Below are 16,286 nucleotides of genomic sequence, written 5' to 3'. Positions count from 1 at the left end.
CTCTACGCAGGTACTACCGCTAAACTCCAGAAAAAACTCCAACGAATCCAAAACGCCTCAGCCAGGATCATATTAGACATCCCGCGTAACGAACACATCTCTGGTCACCTGAAAAACCTCCACTGGCTACCCGTCAATAAGAGAATCACTTTCCGACTTCTAACCCACGCACACAAATCACTCTACGACATCGGACCAGAATGCCTCAACTCACGACTGTCCTTCTACACCCCCTCCCGCCAACTACGTTCTTCCAGCCAAGCCCTCGCCACTGTACCTCGCATCAATAAGACCACCATGGGAGGTAGATCCTTCTCATACCTGGCAGCTAAAACATGGAACTCACTCCCCACCTACCTTCGCCTTACCCAGAACCACCTAGCATTCAGAAAGCAACTTAAAACGTGGATATTTGACAAGTAATCCTCCTCCCCTCCCTAAGCGCCTTGAGACCCTCTGGGTATGTAGTGCGCTATATAAATTCTTGACTTGACTTGACTTGGTTTCCCCTCTCTCTTTGTCTACCTCCCTCTGTCTCCCTCCCTCTGTCTCCCTCCCTCTGTCTCCTTCCCTTTGTCTATCTCCTCTGTCTGTCCACTCTCTGTCTCCCTCTCTGTCTCCCCCTCTCTCTGTCTCCCCCTCTCTCTGTCTCCCCCTCTCTCTGTCTCCCCCTCTCTCTGTCTCCCCCTCTCACTGTCTCCCCCTCTCACTGTCTCCCCCTCTCACTGTCTCCCCTCTCACTGTCTCCCTCCCTCTGTCTCTGTCTCCCTCCCTCCCTCTGTCTCTGTCTCCCTTCCTCAGTCTCTGTCTCCCTCCCTCTGTCTCTGTCTCCCTCCCTCTGTCTCTGTCTCCCTCCCTCTGTCTCCCTCTTTCTGTCACCCCAGCTTCCCGGGCACACATGCAGCCACACTGAGTATTTCGCAGGCCTTTAAAAGACCATTTACTTGTTTATGAGGCTTTGTTGTGAATCGCCCGGCACCCATAGAGCAGAGTGTCCTGGAGTCCGCGCTACTGCTGCTTGCTGACACTCTAAAAATGTTAACAAAAAACACAGGTACAATTTGTTGGGCCGCTGGCGGCTCGCGGGCCATACTATGAGTACCCAGAGACGTTATGCAATAGATGAGGCATAGTGAGAACAAAGCTTTCAAAGGAATGCCTCTTAATTAGCAGCAGTTATGTGGTAAGTGCCCGTTAATACCGGTGTCATCCCGCAACACATCCACCATTTGCAGGCGACACAGTACTGTGTCTGGACTCACCGTTTGGAAAGCTCTGCTATAATCTGACGATCATACAGTGTATGTAACACTGACTCTGTCCATGGCTGTCAGTAGTACAAGTGAGTAAAGGACTGTCCCAAACGTGGAGGTTGAGGTCTTTTAATCCTGATATCTTGGAGCTGGACATACTATGGATCCTGAGCTAAGTACACCTCTGCATTTGACTCAGTGGTAGCTCTGGACGAGAAGTCAAACACTCCTTCTGGGGTTGGTAGGGGGGGTAGAGGAGATACAGGTTAGTGAACACTACACAGAAGTCAAAGTTCACTCAATGATGTCATTAAACCAATGTCCAGTTTTTATATGAAAAATAAGTTTTTTATTTTTAACTCTACGTGTACAACATTCGTAAGCAACAACACAATCCCTTTGAACTCGGGGCTCTAGTGTTCATCTGGCAAATCCCTGTCCCTCCCAATTCCTTGCATTGTGGTCAGGGTTATTCCCCATTCACTGGTTGCTGTGTTGAGGGAATGCTTACTAGTCCGCCTTACTCAAGAGTCCCCTTTGACTCTTAGGAAATAGTCAAAAGTAGCTATGGTGCTGCAGCACCTTCAGCAGCGAGTCCCACAGGGCCTGACAGGCCCAAATCAAGTCTCACCTGCTCCAGCAGCATGGAAATGTTCAGTGTTTCAGTGTTTCAGACCATTGCAAGTGCCTGACAACGGGCACTTGCAATGGTCTGATCCTGCTGAATGGATTTGGGCTGCTCATGGTACACGTGGCAGCAGGTGCAGGCTCTCTCCCAAGTGTGGTGACGGCTTCAACAGTGATCAGAGATTTTCCTGGCTTTCTTTGGTGCATTAAGTAAAGTATTTACTCTCAAGGGGGAGGGAGTTGAGCTTTCTGCTCCAAACCGGATACAAGCAACGGACTGAAGTTTTCTCGGAATCCTTCAGAGTCCACCGAGTCAGTCAAGGGGCAGGTCCTCGGTGCTTAATTTCCACCTACAGGTTGCAGCTTCAAAATGAAAGGGGATGGTAGCACACTGCTTCACCTCCCAGCATAGTTCACCCCTTAGCTTTATGGTAAATGCAGTTAACGTTAAATGCTTCTTGAATTTTTGCTGAAATGTTTCACCAAAGTTTGTGCAGGTTAGTGCTGTGAATCTCTCGACACATGTGTTTCTGATTTATATCCGTCATCAGTAGGGATAAAAACTAATTTCTTCAGGGATTGCTGAGAAAGCTGCCACAATCCTCTCAAGTCTCAGAGCCTCTCTGGTGCACAGGTGCATCTCCAAAAGCTTGTCAGCTCAATGACTCAAAGGAGCCTTTTTAAAATGAAAGGGGATGGGAGCACACTGCTTCACCTCGAAGCAGTGTTCTCCCATCCCCCTTCAGGTTGCAGCTCCAGTTTTCCTGAGTGACGGCCTGAATTTGGCAAATCTCAGTACCGGCAGTCCATACAGGGTTGCCGCAGTACTTGCTGATAGGGCATCAACCTCTTCTGTGCCATCATCTACACCACAGTTGCTCCTCCTGATATACGGGATCACCACACTTGCTTCTACGATGGACCCCTCTAATATAAAGGGTCACTGCATTGAGGCAGTACAAGCTTGTACACTTCCCACATGTCACTCGATGCACAGCTCAGTCCACAACAGTGCTCTCCTGGCATGTGGGGGTTGTCGATTCACTCCTGCACAGGGCAACAACCCAATCGGTGCACAGCCATCTCCTCATACCTCCCTCTGGAAGTCCCCTCAATAGGACTCCCACTGGACCTCACTACCTTCAATTCTCCCCTTTTCCTCACAAGGCACACTGGTCTTGGCAAGCAGACATCAGCTCTATACAAACTACCGCCTCGGCATTATGGTACACCATTTTCCTACTCACAAACAAAAACAGAGGCTCAGGGGACAATAGGAATCAACAGGAGCTTGATTTGATTTGATTTGATTTGATTTGATTTGATTTGGACTTGTAGAGCGCATGGCTGCCCTGGAGCGTCCCAGCGCTAATCCTAATCTGAACCTGGTGAACTCAAGCGAGAAGCAAGGTTAGGGGATGGTAGGGAACAAAAAGGTTTTAAGTGCTCTTCTGAATTTCAGGTGATCCGGTTCCATTCGAAGTTCTCTAGGGAGGGCATTCCATTTGTCTGACACATTCAGTGAGAACCGTCGGCCTCCTGTTCGTGCTTTCCTCACTCGTGGGACAATGGCCAGATTTTCTCCATCCGAGCGAAGGGCCCTGGTCGACTTGTAAGGTCGGATCAGTCCTCTCAAGGCCGGAGGGCCTTTACCCTGCAAAGTCTTATGTGCGATGCAGAGAGACTTAAAAGAGATCCGCTCTTGGATGGGGAGCCAGTGCAGGGCTTTCAGCAATGGTTTGGCTGAGGCCCGTCTCGGCGCGCCCATCAGCAGCCTGGCTGCGGCATTCTGAGCTCGCTGAAGAGTATTGATAGTGGCATGAGGGGCTGCGAGGAAAAGGGAGTTACCATAATCCAGTTTGGACAGAATCAAACCCTGGATTAGCAGCTTTCTAGATTGAAACGGAAGGAGAGGGAGGACCTTCCGGGCTGCCCGAAGCAGGCCGAAGCAGCCTCCAACCACTTTCTGCGCATGGGTCTTGAAGGTCAGTTGGGGTTCGAACCAAATCCCTAGGCTTTTAATTTGCTGCTTGGGGGGTGGAAGATCTCCCATACAGGCAGGCCACATCTCAGGGGGCAGAGAGGTGAATTGATTGCCTAAGAGCATGATCTCCGTCTTAGATCCATTTAGTTTAAGTTTCGAACTGGACATCCAGGAGGAAATGGCTGTAAGACAGTCTGGGAGATCGACCGGGTTGCCCTCATGTTGCGACAACGAGACGACAAGCTGGGTGTCGTCAGCATAGCTTATGGATTTGACCCCAAATGGGGCTATCACCTTCTCCAACGGGGCCATGTAGACATTAAACAGTGTGGGGCTGAGGGAGGAGCCCTGCGGCACCCCACACTGAAGAGGGAAGGCCTCTGACATGGACCCATTTTCCCAGATCCTGAAGGATCTCTCCTCCAGGTAGGACTGCAACCATTTGAGGGCTGATCCTGTAATGCCCAGCAGGGCCAGGCGTTGGGCCAGGACTGCATGATCCACAGTATCGAATGCAGCACTCAGATCCAGGAGGATCAGAGCTACTGATCCCCCTGAATCCAAGATGCATCTTACCTCTTCAGTCACCGCCAAAAGGGCGGTGTCTGTGCCCTGACCCGGGCGAAAACCAGTCTGGGAGTCACTGAGGAGATGGTTAACCTCTAGGTACTCTGAGATCTGCTTATTCACCACTTTTTCGGCCACTTTGCTCAGTCCAGGTAGGAGCGAGATCGGGCGAAAGTTGGCCAGATCGGAGATGTCTAGTCCTGGTTTCTTTAAAAGCGTTTTGACTCTGGCCTGTTTCCAGCTCGGGGGCACTATGCCCGAGGATAGTGACGAGTTAAGTAGCTCAGTGGCTACAGGGGCAATGATGTTTAAAGTTTGCTTTAGAATGTGCATCGGGACTGGGTCTGAGGGAGAGCCGCTTTTAATAGTGGAAAAGATATTACAAAAGTCTTCTTTGGATATAAGACTGAAAGCCTCAAGTTGAGGACAAGTAGGGTCAGGAGAGGGGGTCTCAATGAGTTCAGTGGTAGAGGATTGAGGAAGGCTATCTAGAATTTTCCGAATTTTGGTAACTGATTGCATCTCAGTACTGGGTCATTCTGGACCAGGGAGGGAGCTGGGACTTTAAGAAGCATGTTCACAATTTTGAATGTTTCTCTGGAAGAATTAGAAGAGAGACAAATTTTTTCTTCAAAAAAGGCAGCTTTGGATTTTTGCCGTCCTAGTTTGTAAAGTTTTAGGGCTGCTTTATATGCAGTTTTGTGAATAGGTGCCCAGTCTTTGCGCCAAGCGCGCTCTGCTCTTTTGCACTCTTTCCTGAGTTCTCTTAGTTCAGGCGAGAACCAGGGGGATTTGAAAGTATTGCTCTTTTTAGTGCAGAGCTTAAGAGGCAGAACCGAATCCAGGGATTTAGTGAGCCAGTCTCGAAAATTTGTATCTGCCTGTAGAACATCAGATTCTGTAGGGGGTGCAGATTGTTCGAGAGCAGTTGACAGATTCTCTACTGACAGCCTTGGCCATGGCCTTTGAAGCGTACGGGAACAGGGGACCTTGGTTCCTCCATGGTAAAATTCCCATGAAAAAGGAACTAGGAAGTGGTCTGACCATAATAGGGGCAGGGGGGGTTTGGCTGCGAGCTGGGGGATGTTGGAAAAGATCGGGTCCAACAAATGACCTTTATTGTGGGTGGCTTCCTTATTTGCCAGTTCCTGGTCAAAGGAGCTAAGGTTGGGGATCAGTTCAGCCCCAGAGTTGTCCTTGGGGTCGTCGAAGTGTATATTCAAGTCGCCCAGGATCAAAAAATTCGGGGCCTGAGAGGCAGCTGATAAGGAGATTTCTAAGAGGGAGTCAGGGAAGTGTTTTAGACTCCCCGGGGGTCTGTAGATGAGAAGACCTGACAGGGAGTGGGTGGGTGAGAGCTGAATGTTAAAGCTAGCACTTTCTGCGTCTAAAATTCCACCCTCCTTCAATCTGCAGGTCAGAGACTCCCGATGAATTATGGCGAGTCCCCCCCCCATACCTTTATCTCTGTTCAAACATTGGATATTGAAACCACTGGGGAGCGCCGAGACAATATCGAAGTCTGAGTGAGGGGATAACCATGTCTCCGTCAAGAAGAGCAGGTCGAACTTGCTATCTTCTAACAGCAAGTGGATCTCGATCGCATGCTTCGGCAGCGATCTGCAGTTCAAGAGAGCCATCTGCAAGGTTCTGCCCACCTTCTTACCAACCGACTCCCCAATGCAGGGGGCCGGACAGGCAGGGCATCGGCAGAAAGGACGGCTAGAACCAACCCAGTGCGGGCATCCAGGGTTGCCCGTGAGTCGAAGTGACAGTAGTTCCTCCTTAGAGAACCTTGTGGGTCCAGGGGGGAGCACGGGCATAGTGGCTGGCCCTAGGCCCGGTCTGGCCCGGACGGGCCCAGACGGGCTTGCCTCTGGCGCGCCCGCTGCGCCCGCCCGCTGCGCGGACGGAAGACAGACTTCATAAGTAACGCCCGGGCTGTAATTCGCCCGACCGCTAGAGCGCTGACCGCGTTATTTCTGTTGCAATGGCGGCCAAAGTCGTCGCCCTTTGCAAGACAGTAATTCTACCGAAAAGGCCCTAAAATCGGCCCCCGGTATGTACAAATGAGGTGGGAGGAAGCGCCCTGCTGTGACAGACAGCGGGAAAGCGGGAAACAATTACACAAGTAAATTTCGGAGCTAACACAATTTTCGGTTAAAATGCAATAGTATTTTCCTTAAAAGAATAAAAACAGAGTAGAATGCCTAACTCCCGGCTTCCGCCTCAGGAGCGCTTAGTGTTCACAAGTGCAAAATAGCAAGAAGAGTTACTGACAGCCTGCTGCTCTTATACGCCCGGGCTGTAATTCGCCCGACCGCTAGAGCGCTGACCGCGTTATTTCTATTGCAATGGCGGCCAAAGTCGTCGCCCTTTGCAAGACAGTAATTCTACCGAAAAGGCCCTAAAATCGGCCCCCGGTATGTACAAATGAGGTGGGAGAAAGCGCCCTGCTGTGACAGACAGCGGGAAAGCGGGAAACAATTACACAAGTAAATTTCGGAGCTAACACAATTTTCGGTTAAAATGCAATAGTATTTTCCTTAAAAGAATAAAAACAGAGTAGAATGCCTAACTCCCGGCTTCCGCCTCAGGAGCGCTTAGTGTTCACAAGTGCAAAATAGCAAAAGCTTGAACCGACTCACCCCAGACTCAAACGGTAACTAGAAATAATATCGGAAAAAAATATCGACTGGACAGAATTTCGAGTTTTTAACATAGAATGGGCAGAATATCAAATTGAAAAAATATAGTGGTGCAGAATATCGAAATTTAGGTAAGAAATATCGATTTTCACAATATCGAAGATAGTAATATCGACAGTCAGAATATAGGGCCAGATGTAGGAAGCCAAAAAGTGACCGCAAATGCTGAAATTTGAAGAATTTCAGCCTTTGCGATCGCAAATTGGCTTTGAGAAATGTAGGTAAGATTAAACCTACTCGCAAAATAAGGAATGACAAATATTGCGATTCCTTATTTTGCCATTGCATTTAAAGAATCGCAAATTGCGATTGCTTAAATGCAATGTAAGTAGCAAAAAAGAAAGTGCACTTTAGCCTTAAGGAATCGCTTATTACCACCAACTTCAAGTTGGTGGTAATTAGCGATTTCCTTTGAAAAAGCACCTTTCTGCTTTTCTAAAAGTGCCATGTGGCACACATTCATGCCCTTAGGGCATGTATGTGCGCCACATGTGCACACATGCACATTTCAGGGGTGCAACAGAGTGTCCTTTTGGTACCCTTGCAACCTTGAAATTGCGCCCGGAATTTGCTGGAGCCTCTTGGTTACTCGCAAATTGCGGGCGCAAATACTATCCATTGCTATGGGCCTCTTGGCCCATATGAATGAATGGGATGGTATTCCTTGATTGCGAATCTCAATTCGCAATTTGCAATTAAGGAATATTAAGAAAGCGCAAATATTTTTGCGATTCCTACCTACATTCAATTTAGCGAGTCCTTTTATTATTATTATTAAATGAAATTTGTAGAGCGCGCTGACACCATGGGTTTCCTGGCGCTATGGGACATCGAATTCCGGGACTGAGGTAAAGTGCAGGGTTAGCAGGGTGAGGGAAAAAGAAAAGTTTTAAGCAACTTCCTAAAATGAAGGAGGGAGCTGCTTGATTTGATGTTCAGAGGAAGGGAGTTTCAGAGTTTCGGAGCTAAAAAGGCAAATCTTCGTCCACCGAATTTGTTAGTTCTGGTTTTGGGTGTGATAAGTGATTTTTGATAGGTGGAACGGAGGTTGCGGTTTGGACAGTAAGGAATGATAAGATAACTCAAAAAGACAGGGCTGGGGCAGTTGAGGGCTTTGTACGTGAGACAGCCCAACTTAAAGGCCACCCTTTGTTCAATTGGTAACCAGTCAAGTTTGTGTATCATTGGTTTGGCAGATTGCCATTTGGGAGATTTAAAGATGATCCGGGCCGCCTGATTTTGTACCACCTGAAGGCGGTGGAGGAGAGTTTTTGGAAGTCCGTGATAGATAGAGTTGGAAAAGTCCAAACGGGAGAGCACAAGAGAGATGATAACCTGGGTCAGGGCAGGTGTGGGAAGCAGATGGCTGACCTTCCGGATTTTCCTGAGCTGGAAGGAGCAGGATGAGATCACAGAGCCGATATGAGGTCGGAGGGAGAGTTCGGCGTCAATAATTACGCCGAGGCTTTTTACAGAGGTGGAAGGGATCGGTGAGGGGCCCAGTTCGGAAGGCCAGAACTGGGTTCCCCAGGAAGAAAAGCTGGAGCCCGGGAGGAGGAGCTCGGTTTTCCCGGGGTTTAGCTTCAACTGGTTGGAGTTCATCCAATCTTGGATATGAAGCATAGCAGAGTGAAAATTGTCTATTGCATTGGGAGAATTGAGTGGAAAAATAATCTGCAAATCGTCGGCATAGTTAAAAACTCTAATGTCCCAGTTACGGAGTGAATGGAGTAGGGGCCGGAGGTACAGATTAAACAGGAGGGGAGACAAGGAGGATCCCTGGGGGACTCCGCAGGTTGTGGGGGTCTTGGGAGCTGTGTAGGGGCCCAGGCGGACGGCTTGGGATCTGTCAGATAGAAAAGAGCAGATCCAGTTGAGGGCGGAGCCCTGGATGCCAGCCTGTTCGACACGGTTGAGCAAGATATTATGGTCAACCGTGTCGAACGCGGCCGAGAGGTCCAGGAGAACGAGAGCCTGGGGGGTTCCTGAGTCGGCATTTCTCCTTAGTGTGTCGAGGACAGCTAGGATGACGGCTTCAGTAGAGAATGACGGCCTGAAGCCGGCCTGATTAGGCTCCAGATAACCAGAAGACTCAATGAAATTGGAGAGGCAACTGGTGACATGTGCTTCGAGGAGTTTAGAGAAGTAAGGCAGAAGCGATATGGGGCGATAATTGGAGAGTTCCGCTGGGTCCGCGCCTGGTTTTTTTAATAGTGGGACAAGGATGGCTTCTTTGAAGGATCTCGGGACAGTTCCTGTGCTGAGTGAGCTGTTCAAGAGAGGTAGTATGCATTCAGGTAAGGAGTGACATACTGTACGCAGGACTGAGGGTGGGCAGCCATCGTTTGGGGAACCTGATTTTAACCGGGATGTGAGCTGTACTAGGGAGATCGGATTGATGGGGGGGAATTCGGTGAAAACAGAAGGGTTGTTGAAAGAAGATTCCAGGGGGGCGATCTGATGAGTGGTGGAGATCGATGCCTTAATTTTGTTGATTTTTTTGACTAAAAAAAGGTTGAGGGCGTCGCAGGTTTCTTGGGTGGGAGTCTGGCCTGGGAGGGTTCTGTCGTCAGATGTCAGTTCATTCATAATTTTAAAAATGTCTTTGGATTTGTTGTCCGAGGAAGAGATTCTGTCCGAGAAGTGAGTAGATTTGGCAGAAACTATGGCAATTTTATAGTCTCTGCGAGCTGAGATATATTGTAATCTAGCTGTTTCGGAGTAGTTACGTCTCCATGCCCTTTCTGATTGACGTACCTTCAATTTCAGTTTTTTGAGGTCATCCGAAAACCATCTGTGGGAGTTTTGATGTCTGGTCGGGGGAAATTTGGTAAGGGGGGCGAATTTGTCACTGGCTGACTGCAGCCAGAGGGAGATGTCATTTTCTAGTATGTCCACGTTAGTGGATGGGATAGGGGCAGGGCGGGTGTCTGATAGGTTCGCGAGAAATACTTCAGCATCATAAGCGTTCCATTTGCGAGACAGACCTTCGGCCATCAGCGGGATGGGGGGTTTGCCACTGATCGTGAGAGTGGTGTCTATTAAATGGTGGTCTGACCAAGTACAGGGTGAAACGGAGGGGGGGGATAGAGTGAGGTTTTGGGTTCATATTTGGTCTAGAATATGGCCCTTGATGTGTGTGGGCAGAGTAATTTGTTGGGACAGATTGAGACTAGTGAGGGCCTCAAAGGCCTCTGAGGCATGGGGCCCGGCATTGATGTCATTGAACCAGTAATTTAAATCGCCAAATAGTGCGAAACTGGGATGGGAGGTGAGGAGATTGATCAACTGATCAGACAAAGTGGCCGCGAAAGTTGGCATCGGTTGAGGGGGGCGGTAGAGAAGAAGGAAAGTTAGGGCCCAGCTATCCATGTTTAAGCTGAAGATGAGATTGTCGACTCCCAGGAGGGAGATGGATGAGGTGGAAGTGGAGTTCAGATGTTTGGAAATTATGGCCGCTACCCCACCCCCCGGGCGGTTTCCCGGTCGGTCAGCGCGGAGGATGTAGTAGTCCAGGGGTAGGGCTGCCAGAATGTCAGGGGGGTGAGTCCGCCGTCAACCAAGTTTCAGTCAGCAGGAGGACGTCGCGTTTTTCATTAGAAAGAAGGATGAAGATGTCGGCGTGATGTTTTACTAAGGATCGGGTATTTATGTAGAGGACTCTGATGGTGGTGTTGCTCTGAGTAGACTGACTAGGAGGTGTGCCCACATTGGTGGAATGCCGATCTGGATGGGCAATGTCGGCCGTGAGGATGCGTCTGATGGTGGAAGGGGAGGGTGTGAGGTTGGGAGACTGTAAGTCCCGCAGGGAAGTGGCTGAATATGTGATGATATGGCCAGCCTGGCTGGCCCCTGGGCCCGGTCTGGTGCGGACGGGCGCAGACGGGCTTGCCTTGGGCGCGCCTTCGGCGCGCCCGCTGCGCTCGTCCGCTGCGCTTCCTGAAATGGCACATTTTTATGGGTGTGGGAAGACGGCAAAGGGAGGGTGTGGCCTAAAAAGGGGCGTGGCCAGCGATCTCGCCGGCCACGGGGTTGCGCGGGGTGTTTTCCTTTCCCCAGAGTCCCGTGACAGCGCTCGGTCCGCTGAAGACAGGATAGTGTGGCCCCAAGGGGAGCAGGTGGTGCAGCAAGTGAAAGGTAAAACAGTACTTTTAAAATAAGTGCAGAGATTCGCCTACTCCCGGCTTTTCGCCTCAGGAGAAAAAGATGTCCTTAATAGCGATTCGGTAAAAATCGCTATTAAGGACTTGGTAAATTGAATTTACCTACTTCTGGCCCATAGTTGTTAAAAATATCTTTTTTTTTATAGTGTTTTAAGTGTTAGTATATGTGTTAAAAGTATGTAATATTTTTGTAATGTATGTTTGAATTTTTTTAAGTAATGAATTTTCATGTTATTCCCTTGTGTGTTTGTAGGGGAATAGGGTGGGAAGTAATTTAATAATAGTAAACGAAATATTAATTTTTAGGAATTATTAATTATTCTTAACTACATTTTACGTTTTAGTTATGTGGCGGGTTGTGGGTTTATAGGGGAATAGGGTGGGAAGTAATTTAATTGTAATTAAGTAATTTTTTTTATTGGTATTGATTAATGCAAGGTTAATTATTAATTGGTAATTCATTTTTATTAATTGGTAATTCACTTTTATTAATTGATAATTATAATAATTTTATTTTATTATTTGGAGTGGGTTGTGGTTTTATAGGGGAATAGGGTGGGAAGTAATTTTATTGTAATGTATTAATTAATTATTAGTTGGTATTTTTTTATTACGTATTAATTTCTGGTATTGAAAATTAATGTGTTAATTATTAATGTTATTAATGTTTAACAAATAATATTTATTGGTATTTATAATTAATTAATGATTAAATATTTTGTAATTGGTAATTAATTTTAATACATTTTAATTGGTATTCATAATTCATTTATTTTTATTTAAATATTAAATAATTACTTTACCTACTGTTGCACTTTCTCGAGTGGGAATAGTTATTTTTATTCCTACACTATCCAACACTTTCCCTACTGTTGCACTCACTGGAGTGGGAATAGTAAATTTTACCCCTACACTATACAACACTTTCCCTACTGTTGCACTCACTGGAGTGTGAATAGTAATTTTTACCCTCCCGCTATCCAACACTTCCCCTACTGTTGGCCTCACTGGATTGGGAATAGTAAAGTTACCCTCCCGTTATCCTACGCTAAAAATATTTAATATTTTTTAATATTATTAAGTTAATATATATATGTATTAAAAAATAAACATGCATGTTTATTTTTTTTATTACATTAATTATTAATTTTAAGGTTATTTAAGTATTTTTAAGTATGTTTTACTTAATCACGTTTATTATTTCACAAATTTTACATTACTTTTAAGACATTTAAAAAATTCGATATTTTTACAAACTATATTATTTACAACGATATTTTGGATTTGTTATTTTTGCACTTGCCTGTTTGTAGATAGGAATTCGATATTCAGGTTGTCGATATTTTGTCACCGATATTTTTGTAGGTCGATATTTAGCTCCTCGATATTGTCAGTGATTCGACTCAAACATAGCGCTGGCTCAAACCTCCTCAGATAGGAAGCAAAAAAACATTAAGGAACCTCCACCGCATGCCATTCTTTTACACAAAATACACTCATTCCAAATTCCACAAAAAATAACATTGGCTTATAAGGCCAGACCTAGCTTTCAATATCTGACAAGATTTCCTGGACTGAGTTCAACGAGGACGTGGGTGGGTGTGAGTGTGAACACAGTATTCCAAGTTTCTCCAGTTTTGCAGTGAAATAATAGTGGAAATATCCATATTTACGGTAACCGTACATCGCCCCGTACACCATCTATGTCCACTGAGCCTTCTCAAAACCTACAGGTACCTGGCAGTGGCAAAACTCATCTGTTGATTGCTATAGATTGAACACTGCATCCCTCTCTCCTCCACCAGGCTACAGTCAGTGCTTTAAATGGGCCGGTACTGATCAAAAGCACTTTTTTATTTTGAGAGGGAGACTACCTGCACTTCTCAAGAGTGAAGTAATACTTTCAATTGCAGAGCACCGGCACTTCTCACAAACAAGCAGGGGCTCTAGTACTTGGTGCCTGCACTTCGATTTTCCCATTTCAAGCACTGGCCACAGCGAAGTAAGTAATGCCAGTGCCTTTCATTGGAATGTCTTTTAATCTTTTGCAGCGATTACACCTAAACTAAAACGTCTGAGCAGTTGCATTGGTTTCTACAGAGCATTTGATTTGGTTCAAAGGAAGACTAGGCGTTCTTCCAAGTGTCAAAGAAATCCATCCGCCTGTTAATTTGGGTCCCCGGGTGGGGACAGAAGTTAAAACGAGCATTTGCAATGCAATAGTAATAGCATTTGCGAACGTTTGCGCTATTAGCATTGTAAATGACAATGCCTTTATTTCAGCGTTGATTTTTAAACATAAATACAAGGCATTCCCATTTACAATGCCAATAGCTTAAACTCTTGCAAATGCGAGATCTATTGCTTTGCAAATGCTTGTTTTTCCTGTGGTGAATGCTGCCTGCATACTCCCTACCTATTTATAAAGTTGAATTTCCTTTCATTTATGAGACACAATACAGTATTACACAAGTACCATTACTCTTACCTTCTGAACAGATGAGCATTTAACAGCATCCACACTTCTCTCTTTTCAAGGTGTGACAATATGAACGCTCAGCCTGCGACTCACAGTACCATTAAGAAGATCAAAGAGGAGACAGACCAGGCAAAGGAAGTGGATCTGCAGAAAATATGTCAAACACTGGGTGAGAAACCACAGACCAGGATAAAAAGGATGTCCTGTAAACCGTCTTCATTTATGAGACCACCAATGTATTCAGTCGGCAGATGTGTTGTTTCTAAGACATAAATACCAACATATGAAAGAGCTTCAATGGATCAAAGGAGATTATACAATTAATGCAGTAATAAAATATAGCTCTGTAAGAAAGGGGGTTATTATATAAGAGAGGGGTGGAAACCCCAAACAAATAATAGACAAAATATTTGTCAGGGCGAACCACAAAAGTCACTAAATAAACCTGGGCTTAACTTTCTGGTAACTTGACATAAAGCAGTCAGGCTTAACTTAAAGGCAACGTGTAAAGTAGTTATGCAGCACTCAAACAGATAAAAGTGAAAACACCACACAAGAAATTTACAACCCAATTTACACAAGTAGAGTAAATATTAATTAATACAATAATACTGGAACAACACAGATCCAATCAGCTGAACCAGAGGTATGAATTTTTTTTGCAAAGTTTTAGGTGAAATTGGCACCAAAAAGCACAAGGAGCCAATTGCGGTGATCTGGTTGCGCTGACTTGGGACAAAGATAGACACGGACCGGGTACTGGACCCAGGTCGGTGTGCTGAGACTTGTATCTTTTTGTCCATGGTGCGGCTCTGTGAGGTTCTGCGTCATTCTGCGCTGCATCAGTCCTAGTGAGGCTACGGGTCCAGGGCTGCATGGGGCTGCAATGTGAGGTTCTGCGTTGGTCGGCTGCGTCGGTTCCGTAGAAACTGCCAATCAGAAGCTGTGAGGTCATGTCATGCGAGGTCCTAAAATGTTCTGCGCTGTATCAGATCTGGTAAGACCTTCAGTCACGCACAGATGAATACAGAACTTGGGCGATGGGATAGGGTTGATGGCTCACTCCCACAGAGGTCAGTGGAGGGGAGCAGGTCAGGTACAGTTGGGTTTGGTCAGCTGGAAAGCAGGGCAGTCTTCTGGAAGCTTGTTGTTTCCCTATAGCTCAAACAGGTGGCCAGCCAACTGACTCTTTGAGTCATTTCTGGGGTGTCAGGGTTCAAGGCAAGCAATTCTAATCTATTTTTCTTCAGACAGCAGGGCAGTCCTTCTTCTGAATCCCACAAAGTTCCAGGAGTGTTTGGATGAAACGTTCTGAAGGTGCCACTTTTATCCTTGGTGCAAGCCATTGTGCGGAAGAATTCCCTGAGCTACCCCAAAACTGGTTCTTGTCAGTTCTTCCCCTGGTCCTGGGTCCACACTCTCTAGGGAGACAAAGGCCAGGCCAGGCGTCATACTTTTGTATGTGTGCTGCAGATGGGTTCCTTTGATGCGTTATCAGGGCAGGGTACAGCCCTGCAGTAGCCAACCTGTCAGGAAGACCCTCTCCCCTCACACACAGGTCTCTTTTGTCTCAATCTCTGGAAGCAATTCACAACCCACAACACGAGAGCTATTTACCGACCTGTGACCCAGGAAATTGTTAGAAAGGCACAGTTGGTTTGGGCAACTTTCTAAAAGTAGAATTTTCAAAATTTTATCTTACAATCCAACCTTACCTTTAAAGAGGATTTAAAATTTCTATTCATTTGAGTGATTATAACTTTTCTATCTGTTCCCAAACCGAAGTTAACACTTATTTAGTGTAATAAGGCAAAACAGTGTTTGTCTATGGGAGAGAGAGCCTTAGAGTATTGAAAAAACCAATTTAGGAGTTTTTCACTGCCAGAAAATATAAAATGTAAACTTGTATGTCCTACTTTTAAAATACCATGCACCCTGCCCTAGGGCTTGTTAGCCTATGTTAGGGATGATTTATAAATATTAAACAAGCATTTGCAATGCAATACATTTTGCATTTGCGGAATTTTGAGCTATTGGCATTGTTAAATGACAATGCCTTTTATTTATGTGTTGGTTTTTAAAACATAAATAAAAGGCATTGTCCTTTACAATGTAATTAGTTTAAACTCTCGCAAATTCCAGAACTATTGCATTGCAAATGCTTGTTATGAGCTTAGTGGAGGCTGGGTGAAGCCGCCCAGGTCCAGCCTGTCCAGGCAGAAACCAGGAAAGGGGGATTTGTGGTGAGAGTGCAGATAAGCGGTCTTTGGAGCCAGAAAAGGGCTGCAGCTGTTTTTCCAGCTCCCCCTCTCTGTCCCTACAGTGTGTGCCGGAGCATGGGGAGGGAGAGTGCCTCTCGGGCTTGATCTCTCTGGAGGCTGAGCTGGGAGAAGGGGCAGGTGACTGCTGCTGGCTGTGGGGCTCCCTCCTATGAAAGCAGGGAATGGAGATCAGGAAGGAAATGCTCCATTTTCAGGCTGAGGAACAGTGCAGATTCTGTAAAGG

The 16,286-nt window shown here is 46.3% G+C and overlaps 1 protein-coding gene across 1 annotated transcript in view; it reads left to right on the top strand.

The window, feature by feature from the left end:
• LOC147669038 (E3 ubiquitin-protein ligase TRIM39-like) overlaps positions 1-14,129 on the top strand; it is a 231,119-nt gene extending 216,990 nt beyond the window's left edge. The window contains exon 5 of the mRNA XM_086948268.1: positions 13,841-14,129. Within this exon, the coding sequence (XP_086804394.1) occupies positions 13,841-14,054 (214 nt within the window). The 3' untranslated portion in view covers positions 14,055-14,129. The remainder of the gene's footprint in view (positions 1-13,840) is intronic.
• Positions 14,130-16,286: the final 2,157 nt, after the last annotated feature.

This window comes from Lissotriton vulgaris, unplaced genomic scaffold, assembly GCF_964263255.1.
Source record: "Lissotriton vulgaris unplaced genomic scaffold, aLisVul1.2 SCAFFOLD_2193, whole genome shotgun sequence".
Lineage (NCBI taxonomy): Eukaryota > Metazoa > Chordata > Amphibia > Caudata > Salamandridae > Lissotriton > Lissotriton vulgaris.
Note: the sequence above shows the minus strand (reverse complement) of the source record. Positions and strands in the feature narration are given on the sequence as shown.